The sequence below is a fragment of the Phalacrocorax aristotelis genome, chromosome 9 (assembly GCF_949628215.1).
Source record: "Phalacrocorax aristotelis chromosome 9, bGulAri2.1, whole genome shotgun sequence".
Taxonomy (NCBI): domain Eukaryota; kingdom Metazoa; phylum Chordata; class Aves; order Suliformes; family Phalacrocoracidae; genus Phalacrocorax; species Phalacrocorax aristotelis.
The window spans coordinates 29361272-29372274 of NC_134284.1; the positions used below are offsets into that span (position 1 = coordinate 29361272).

Here is an 11003-nt window from a genome sequence, read left to right on the forward strand (position 1 = left end):
AAATATCCAAGTTAAAAATTAGTAATCATCAGTTATGGACATGTATATGAGACCTAAGTGTTTAAATTGTTGCAGGAATTTGTAGTTAATATGCCTAGACTGATTAAATACGGCAAAGGTGGCCCTGGATGAACTCTCTGCAGCCAGGGAAGGGAACTGGAAGAATGTGAAGGATGGGAGTTTATAATAATATGAGCAAAATCTAATCAAAGTCCTGTCTGCGCAGAAACTTGCAATAACTTACACAGTGCTCTAGCACAACACTTTAACACTGAAGAAGATTTCTGAGCCCATGTTGCGAACCATTCCTCTGGTGTAGCAAGATCTGGAGGACAGTGGTGAAAAGGGCTCTTACCCACTCTTACCCATCTTCTCCCCTTGGCCCACAGGCCCTGTTTCTGTTATGCAACATGGGCAAACAATTTTGGACCTTCTAATAAGTGGGTAATGATTCATTGTTGCATGCAAAGCTTTAATAGTCATTGTGTAGGAAATAGGGGACCAGGCTAGCAATGCACGCCTGAGGCACATTTACTGTGTGAGAAAGGAGGCGGGATGGGAGTCCTGGAAAGAAGCCTGTTTGAAGGCTCTGAGTCGTGAGGTCCATCCCTATCACCTCAGCAAGGCATCATCTTCGTCTGCAGGTGAGTGCGGCTCCCCCGCACCATGGCCTAAGATCTGCAGTGCTGCAGCCCTGGTAAGACTTCGCTGTTCAGCAACAGGGGAGGAGCAGCAGCAGCACCGTTGGAGGAACAAAGAGCCTCCATATATGTGAAGATGCCAGAGCAGACCCATGCACGGAAATGTCTGGAGTCTGAGCGCACAGGGAGGGAACAGCTGTGGAAACAGCTGGCTGTTACCCCCACTTAATATAGGGAAAAGTGAGGCACTGATGTTATATCACACTGCTCCATCCTCAGTACTCCTATATCCCACAGTTTGGGACTGACTGGAGGGCATCAATGAGCTACCTGCAGCCTGTGCTAATGCTAGGGACCAAACACAGCTCTACGTTCCAATCATTTCAGGAAGATATCTTACTGAAAAATAACCAAAGCTACAGCCTTGCTGAAGAGGGACAGAGGGAGCTTCTTTGGTCTCTGCCACATGGGAAGTTAAATGGGGTGATTACGAAGATCACTTCAAGCATTTAAAATCTGCAAAGCTCCAGCACCTCAGGCACGCATCTGAACCCCAGGACCTTGCTTCATCTCCGTAACCGACAGAACTAAGTGTGTGTAGATCATTTGTGGTGTGAAAATCCTTTCCTTGCTGGAAGCCAGAAGCCTTCCCTTTCTCGCAGTTTCATTAGAGCTTAGAAATCAAACGAGCAGCTCTGAAAGTGGCTGCTGGAACACACAGATTTGTGAGCTTTCCATTAACCCCCCTCCTTGTGACCCTGTTACGTGGGGATAAGATACATCTTTTTTCTAAGCGTGACAAGATCTTTAGTCTCTGCAGGCTACTGTTTCATACACAGCCTTTGCCTGTCCCATCACACTGACAGATCAGGATCAGCTTCCCAGGAGGAAAGTGGGCAATGACCTTGATAGATTGCAGCCTTGGGTGTGTTATCAAGAAGCTGGAGAAGTGAAACAAATGGAGGTGATTCATAGCAAAGTACAAGCTTCCCTGCTTTGAGCTCAGTTTCCCACCTGATGAAGTACACGGCAGCTCCTGACTGAATCCAGTGGGAAGAGGTGTTTTTTTCCAGTATCCAGAATGATCAATGAGGAACCAACACAGAGTGCCTGCAGCTCCTGCTGCAGAAAGCAGAGTGGGCACCAGTGAATTAGATTGCCAAGAACCCCTGGCTTTTACATGGACTCGTGCAAGGTTGTTCATCACCGCGGCAGATGCCAACTGCTCTCAACAGCATGGAAAAGAAATTAAAAGTATGTAAAAAAGACCTTTTTGTTTAGCTGGAGGAAAAGTAATACATCAAAATGTTTAAAATATTAGCATATTGCTGCAGCTCAGACACACAAGTGGGTTCCTGCAGCTTAACACATGACAGAGTTATCACATGAGTTGTGGTGACTGAGTGTGTTGGTGGATGATTACCAAGAGAAAGGCACGGTCCCAAAATTAATTATTGTGAGTGATCTGTGGTAGATTGGTGCTGTTCCCCAGTGTCAAGCTCTTGGCCGATCTATCCTGGCCACACAGCAGCATGATGTGACTGGATGCGATGGCACAGGGCATTGCCCATTACCCGCCTCCATCAGCAGCTTGGTCTTGGAGCGGTGGAGCTGTTTGCCGGGGGAATCTCCTAATGCATTTGAGGATTTTTTAAGCTCACTACAGTAAATACAGCCTTTCCTGGATTATTAATATTAAAATTCCTTTTCAGTGTTGAGGCAATGCAGAGGGTGCTTCTATATTGAATAGGGCCACAACATGCTACTGCAGCATAGGAAAAAGAGAGAGCAAGAAGCAATCCCTGCCTACTGTGACCTACCCTTTGCCATCAAAATGCTCTTTAACTTATTCTCCTCATAAGGAAACTGAAAGTTATGTCAGGTGAGCAACTGCAGAGGTGAAGGTGAGCTCAGAAAAACTGACGGACACAAACACAATTGCCAAGTGCTTTCGCCACCCAAGATGCACCTGCACGCTCAGTGGCAAGTCCCTGGTGTCACCTCAGTGGATGTCATGGCTGTCTGGAAAGGAAGCACTGACCACACCACCAATTCCAGCGAGATGAACCCTTGCTGGGCTTGCACAGACTTTATCCAGCTCCTTCTCTTACAAGGAGCAAGCAAAGCAAGCCAGCTTCTCCTTCAAATTCATGTGCTGTTTTCTTATTTTTTTGAATTGAAGGAACTAAAAGATGACTGGATCCATGCAGCCGGCTGGAGCCATTAGGAAAGGAAAGCAGGCTGGAGAGCTGCTTCTCTGTGGGGTGGTCTGTGCCCACACGGCAGCCTCAGCCATGCACCGAGGGGAGGCCATCCCTGGCAGACTGCACAGCCTTGAGGGAGTTATTTTCCGCATTGTAACAGGGGTGCCAATAAAAATGTCCTTGTTCACATGTAACTGTGCTGTAACTGATCTCAAGGATGAACTCCTTCCATTTAAAAGCCATTTAGCTCAAAGCTTTGCTATCAAAACTGCTGTCAGTTACCTCACCTGGCACATTGTAGCTGTGTACATTTTTCTGTGTGCATGTGAATATGTGCATAAAAACACCCACAAGACAGCTGATAATCAAACTTTTCAAATCCTTATCAACTCTGTACATCTATTTCTTGCAGAGCAGGAACAGGAGGGGATCTCTGACTCCTTGTGACACACCTGAGCTAAATCCAACCCTCTGCTGCAACCGCCAATGGCTGAGCATGGGCTCATTGCTGACTTGTTTCCCCACCTTTCTGGGCAGCTCATGACTGTGCTCCTTCCTGCACAGACCCACTGCCAGCTGGGTTTGGGTGCACTCATCTGAGCTGAGCTTGGCTGTGTTCACCTGAATGGCAGTCACAGCAGTAACAGCCTTGCAGACCTCTCCTTTCTTAGCTGAGTGCCAGCCTGTTAAATTTACCAAAATAAACAGTATTTATACATAATATGCACATTTATGAGTAAAACAGGCTTGTTAATGCAGGCTTTGGAGTTCACCTGCGAGTCAAGTCATGAGCACGTACAGACCCTGCAAAATTATGTATCCTGTAAGGCAAACAAAGTGGCCAGAGAGGGGAAGAACAGCTGTGCATGTTTTTCTTTCTCCTCCTCTCACTTTGGGACTAAGCCTATAAAATAATAATGTGTTTTTCTAGTATTATCACTTGTCTTTGATTTTCTGTGGAGAATTGCATAACAGCAACAGTCCTATTAGCATTCAGCACTCAGTTTTTTGCTTTGTGCTTTCTCCCTTATTCCTTTTGCTTAATAAAAGAATGAATTTTGCATTTGTTAGATGCCTGACAGCCCAGGAGGCTGGGCTGTCCTCTAGCCATTAAATCAGAAAACATGGGACTTGCCTGTGTGATAGTTCCTTAGCAGTATGCCAGCTCTGTCCATACATTAGGAAGCAGGCAAATTCAGATCACACTAAGCCAGTGATGCTGATGGGAACCTAATGGAGCAAGAGAGACTGAAAGCTGACACTGCCAGGCGGCAATTAGCTACCAGATAGTCACATTTGCAAGCCCTAGGATGTGAATAGGTGAAAAGTGCTATGTACAAGGACTGCTTTGCAGGCATGTGTTGGCTCAGAGCATTGTATAAGTGAACTATACCTGGAGTTGCAACATATCCCTACTCTTAAAGTAAACCATATTCCCTCACCTGCATTTCCAATCATCTCCCTCTTATTCCCGGCAGGCAAAAAACCCCGTGTGCATCTGGAAGGTGCCTGTCCAGAAGAAAAGCACGGGCTCCCTCCCCAGAGTAGGGAAGAGTGAGCTGCTGCAATGGCTTGCTCTGCTCTGATGTCACAGGGCCCACAGCTGAGTGGGTAAAGCTGGGCAGCGGGAGCCACAGGAGCAAAACACACATCAGTCCTTGCTTTTCCTCCCTGTCCTTAACTTGCTGTGGTGTGGTGTGCAGCTCCAGTGGCCTGGCAGCGACCAAGCTACAGCTCAGCACTGCAGGGGGCTGATCAACAGCGAGTGCAATACTTTGTTAGCACCAGCGGCTGGAGAGCCCAGGCCAGCGCAGACATCGCACACAGCGATGGTGCTTGCAGTGCACAGTAGCTGCACAGGGGCCAAAGGCTGGAAACCTTTGCAAACAGTTCCTGCCTTCCGATGCTACCCGAGACACCTCAGTCAGCACAGAGAGATATGACATTTCCCCTGCAATGAATCAGCCAGGGCAGCAGGTCTGGCTCTCCAGAGCAGCAGCTGCAGCAGAGATCAGCAGCAGCTTCAGTTAATATGGTTACACTGCTGCAGAGTGTCACAGCTGGGTTGGAAACACTGCTCTGAAAGCATGAAACCTAGTGAGGATTTGTCTCTCTCCCGTAACGTTATGGAATAAAATATTTTTTATTTTTAGAGGTGAGAGATTAAAAAGGCAAATTCTCACATCTTTTTGAGGGAATGGTGATGTTTATTGAAATTTCTGATACAGCCACTAGATGCCCCTGTTTTCTCATGAGCACTCCAGAGCAGCGCATGCACCAGGGTGCAGTAGTCAAGACCTAAGCTTGGGACTCAAACTATGTAGAGATCCTGATTGCTTCAGCCTTTTGCTTCCTAATGGCCTTCCAATTATGGGGGGCTGTTGTTCCACATGTGGCAGTTAGGAGAGAAGGTGCTGCTCAGTAACGGGAATGATGTTGTCCACCTGCCTTTTCTGATCCGGTTTTGTGGTGGCTCTGGAGGAGGTGACGTAAAGCTCAGTCACCAGTGGTGGTGCATCTGGGCATGGCGGGCATGGCCTCGTGGACCCCCACACCCTGTCCCTGTGACCATGCAGCCCGTGTGGTGTCCCACCCCTGGAACTGCACTCTCAGGCCTTGCTGCCCCTCGGACATGAACCAATCTATACCAGAAAAGTCAGTCTCTGGGCAAAGGCATTAACCCAAGCAGAAACATGTCCTTGTTTCCTTGTGAATGTTTTGTACAGGAACAGAAAAGAGGCTGATGCCATTCAAATGAGAATCTGGGCTTGGTCAGCATGAGGGAGCTTTTGTGACTGCTGAAAGAGTTGTGCCTTCAGAAGGTAAATGCTTGCACCATGTCCTTCCAACTCCAGAGAAAGTAGGTAGCAATGGTCAGGGTACAAAATCACATAAAACATTTGCTCCTTCTGAAGTGATCCCTCCCCTGAAACGATCTTGACCTAGGAAAGGATTTATTTGAGGGTCTCTTAATTTAAAGAGGGCAAATGTTCCTGCTCTGGTGGAGTTGGGTCCCTGGCCATGTTTCGTGGGGCTTGTACCAGCACATTTTCTCTCACCAAAGTCCATACCAGGCCCTAAGGTAACAGTGCATAGTAAATACTACAATCAGATACTCAACTCAGAAATCCTGTAAGATGCAAAGTGTTGATTTATGGATTTGGTGCAAAAAGATCTTGTTTGTGTCTGGGCACTCAGTCTCACAGGGAAATGTTAGGTATCTCCCTGCTTAAGCTTTTCCCTAAACAAGCCAAGTGAAAGGCTGGGAAACCTTCAGATGAGAACAAAAGTGGGCTCTCAGGATGAAAACACCTATAAAGTTAATCTGCTGCCTAATTCTTCCTGTTTTCAGGAGCAAGGTGCCTAATGAGCACTACTGCATGTGATGGGGGCTGAGAGTTCTGAGTCACCTGGGAAGATGTAATTTTTCAGTTGACACGGCTGGAGAAGTAAAGAGCAGTTCAGAGGAAGAAGCACTAGAACTTCACAGAATCACAGAGTCACAGGGTGGTAGGGGATGGAAGGGACCTCTGGAGATTATCTTGTCCAACCCCCCTGACTGAGCAGGCACACCTAGAGCAGGGTGCACAGGAATGCATCCAGGTGGGTTCTGAATGTCTCTGGGGAAGGAGACTTCACAGTCTCTCTGGGCAGCCTGTTCCACTGCTCTGTCACCCTTCCTAGTGACCTAGTATCACAAAAACTACTGGGATCTAAAATACCTTTGCAGATGTTTAGAAACCAGTAGCTACTCCATCACCCACTGCAACTAAAAGGGCCCCTCCACTTCCCTCCAGAAGCTCTGCATCAGGGCATAAACCTCATGACACCACTCCTCTCAGTATCCTGCTGCTAGTAACTGTGCTTTGTGCACCCTAATCCACAAGTTTTTGGTTATGAGACATGAAACGTAGGTAACCAGCCTTATGGTCATCATGGTAGCAGCATAACAATGTTTCAGCAGGCTTACGTACATGTGTCAACAGCGTGTAGTACAGGCAGTCCTGAGGCTGGGCTTCCCCTAGATTGACATTGTGCAGGCCAAGCCACTTCTCTGGAAGCCATATATCGGCTGCCATAGGCTTAAAAGTACAATAGAAAATGAAGTTCAAATTAATTGATATTGTCTCTCAGTGATTCCCTTGGGTTTTCCCTTGGGCCCATGCTGCTTTGTAGGATTATGGCATTCCAGAGTCATTGGCATAATGATAGTATGACTAAGAAATATGGTGACTCCCCTCTCCACGCTAATCTGTGCCAAGAGAATACTGAAGGCAGTAGATAAAGGAGTCACTAACACTGAGCTACATTTTGCTTCTAAGAATTGCCTCCCAGAAGCTGTAGCCATTTTGCAACCTTTTTAATTTTCAGAGAAAATGCCTCCTGTGCCCATAATTTACAGTTTAATATGCCACAGGGTCCCGTTTATCACAATAACTTATTTTGCAAAAGAATGGATAGACTCTTTGTAGGTCCCCTGAATACCTTTCAGCCAGTCCATTAGATGATGCTATGATACTAGGGATTTTAATAATTGATATTAATTATTCAGTTATTATTCATTTATTTTAATAAAGAAACTGCATATTTCCTTTGTGTCACAAGCAGCAAGATCTGGTGAGGGATTTCAAAGCACAATATTTTAGTTATCTTCAGTATTGAACAACTACAATTCACAAGTTTGCAGGGTGAACATCAGGCTGAGCTTCCTCTTCTATTAGTATCTCACAGAAGGCATGTGGATCCAAAGCAAAGACACCTGTAAATGTGGCATGTATCAGAAGACATATGGAATCAGTCTGTTACCTCATGTGATGATAAATTGCATGTTTCAAGCAGGAATATAGCTTGAGAGCGCTCTGCAGTTCTTCAGCAGGAAAAAATGGTCTGTGTAATCATGCTAACAATTGAGAACAGAGGGCCCTGGAAGTGAAACATAGCATCTCAGTCAGTGAGGCACGAGGCGGGAGCAAGTCTAAGTCCTGCGAATGGGCGCAAAATTGAAAAGGGGGTTTCCTGTGCCAAGGGAACCAATAAAGAGCCCGGTGGGGCCCCTGCGTCAAAACCAACTAGCTGCTCCCAAGAGCGAGACAGATGGGGCTTGTGCATTGCTGGGGAAAAGGAAGGAGACTCAAACGGGCCCCTGCTGAGAACATCGTAGGGTGTGCACTCACCGCTGCCCCAAGCTGTACTGGGGCAGCGCTGCCTGCCGGTGACCCTGATAACCACTGCCACTGTGACCCGTCCCCTGTGCTGTCACAGGCGCCAGAGCGCATCACAGGCACACCCCTCCCACGCCCCGCCCGACCACGCCTCTCCCCACCCTTTCTGCTCCATTTACTTTCCTTCTCCCGCCTCTGGCTCCCTTTTGCCTCACCTCTTTTCTTCTCCCTTTTCTCCTGCCTCTTCTTTATCCTCTTCCAGTCCATCTCCCTTTGGCCTTCCTTTGCTTCCCTTTTTCCTCTCTACTCTGCCCCACTCCCGCCTTTTCTTCTTTCTCTCCTGATCATCTCCTCTGAAGAGCCCACAGCGGACCAGGGTCCTGACGTGAGCCAAGGCAGGAGCAGGGGCAGGTCTTCTTGTGGCAAGAGCTGTGGCCCACGGGGGAGCCGCACTGGAGCAGCTCTAGACGAACTGCGGCTCTTGGCAAGGGCCCATGGGAAGGACGACTATTAGGAACTGGCCGCAACCCCTATTCCCCATGCCCTGTGCCCCTCGCGGGTGAGGAGGTAAAGGAGGTGGGAGTGAAGGAGTGAGGTTGTGCCTGGGAAGAAGGCGTGGCGGGTTGGGGGCAGGTGCTTTTACTTGTGACTTTGCTGCTCACCATCCTACTCCATTTCAGAATGGCAATAAATGAAATTCCTTTTCCCCGGGTCGAGTCTGTTTTGCCTCTGGTGCTAATAGGTATGGCAATCTCCCTGTCCTTATGTCGACCCGCGAGCTTTTTCGTCTCCTTTTCTCCCCCTCTCCTGCTGAGGAGGGGCAATGGGAGAGCGGCTTGCTGGGCACCTGGCAGCCAGCCGAGGTTAACCCACCACATCAGCAGAGGTTGGGCACCTGCCGCCTCCCGGCTCTCTGCAGCCTGGTGTAAGCCAGGCACCTTCTTGCCACCCTGCTATGCTCACGTCCCCAGACAGTTAATGGCTGCCGCATCCAGCCCCCGTTCTTCCTTCTCTCAGCGTATTTACAGGCAGCTTTTCAAAACCAGAAAGATTTATTGGCATCTTTGCCCGGGGTAAGTGTCCCGGAGGGAACGGTCTCTGGTGAAGAGGGTGGGCGGCCGTTGCCCAGGTGGTAACGCAGCCTCTGTCACAAGCCTCCTTGCAGCGAGAGGCCTCTTTGGCCACCTCGCGCTCTCTCTTTGGCGTGCTCTCTCTCTCTCTCTCTCCTTGGCCACCTCGCACTGCTGCTAGCGCTGACCTCTGCCTACTCCATGCTCACAAATGTGTCTGAGTTGCCTTGCTGCACCGCCAGGATCAGCTCCACAAAGAGGGATCTCTTGAAGATGTCACTCAGCTGCAGCTTGCAGAAGCGTGTGGAGGGCAGCACTGTTAGCTTGCACGTGGACGCCTGAGGTATAGCATTGCAGGCTGCTGTCATCAGCCCCTGGAGCCAGAAGGCGGTTTTCTGCACGTCGAGGTACGAGCCGCTGCAGAGGGTTTGCAGGAGGCTGGCTTCCTGACTGCTCATCAGCTCATCCTCAGGGTGGTGGAGGAAGCAGAGCATGTCCCCCAGCTGCCGCTCCCTGGTGCACATGCACTCCAGTTCCACACGCAGGCAGGAGTTCCTGAGCGGCATGTCCCCTTCGGTGCCCAGCTCGAGGTGGAAGGAGTGCCCAGCGGGTGGCTTCAGGGGCACAAGCAGGCGATAGACAAGGTCTTCTGCACGACCATTCCAGCCTTTCAGGAAGCCACCCACCCCGACAGCTGGCTGTAGTCGTGGCGTGAAGCCATTGCCGCACAGGATTCGGCAGACCCCGAGAAGGTCGTTCACGAGCTCTTCCACCATCGTGCACTCTCGTTGCCTCTTCCGCAGTGGCCACGATGTGCACTCATGCAGAAACCTGTCCATGTGCAATGGGTCGTCCCCCTCTTCTTCCTTCTCCTCCTCCTCCTCAAGGCTTGTGGAGCTGCCATGCTTGCTGCTGCTTCCTGGCTCACGGCTCCTCTTCCAGGGCCGCCAGCAGAGCCAAAAGAGCAGGAGCAGGCCTCCAGCAAAGGCCCAGAACTGCCACTGCTGCAAGGAAGCAAGGAGCAGGGCTCCCCTGGTCACCCAGCTCGACTCCTGGGGTTTCAGCTGCATCTCTTCAAGCAGCCGAGCCATATCCTGGAGCAGCAGCTCCAGACGCTCTTGCTCGTGCTGGCACCTGGCCTCGTCCGGACCATGCCCGACCTGCAGTGGCACGTGCATGATGCCCATCACAATGAAGGTGAACCATGTCACCAGAGCCATGGCCTGCAGGAGAGGGGAGAGAAGGGAGCTGAGTGGGGCTGGGCAGGGGGAGCAGGAGCCACAGGGACATGGGGGCAGGCAGGAGAGGGGGCGAGGCAGCTGGGAGGCAGCAAGGCCTGTGCCCAGCCCCAGCGCTGGCAGCACCGTGCCCTGCCCACAGCTCTCCCGCGAGTGCCAGAGCCTCGCCACAGGGTCAGACCCCCCTCCCCGGGGGCCCGCGGTCCGGCTCCGGCCCTCGTCCAGCCCACGCCAACCTCCCCGCCGCGTGTGCACTCACCGCTGCCCCAAGCCGTACTGGGGCAGCGCTGCCTGCCGGTGCCCCTGATAACCACTGCCACCGTGACACGTCCCCTGTGCTGTCACAGGCGCCAGAGCGCATCACAGGCACACCCCTCCCACGCCCCGCCCGACCACGCCTCTCCCCCCCTTTCTGCTCCATTTACTTTCCTTCTCCCGCCTCTGGTTCCTTTTTGCCTCACCTCTTTTCTTCTCCCTTTTCTCCTGCCTCTTCTTTATCCTCTTCCAGTCCATCTCCCTTTGGCCTTCCTTTGCTTCCCTTTTTCCTCTCTACTCTGCCCCACTCCCGCCTTTTCTTCTTTCTCTCCTGATCTTCTCCTCTGAAGAGCCCACAGCGGACCAGGGTCCTGACGTGAGCCAAAGCAGGAGCAGGGGCAGGTCTTCTTGTGGCAAGAGCTGTGGCCCACGG

At 50.5% G+C, this 11003-nt stretch overlaps 1 protein-coding gene across 1 annotated transcript; it reads right to left on the bottom strand.

The window, feature by feature from the left end:
* Positions 1-9271: 9271 nt before the first annotated feature.
* Positions 9272-10297, bottom strand: LOC142062255 (inositol 1,4,5-trisphosphate receptor-interacting protein-like 1). Its single transcript, XM_075104428.1, has one exon. It carries the CDS (start codon positions 10295-10297, stop codon positions 9272-9274), a length of 1026 nt encoding a protein of 341 aa, XP_074960529.1.
* Positions 10298-11003: the final 706 nt, after the last annotated feature.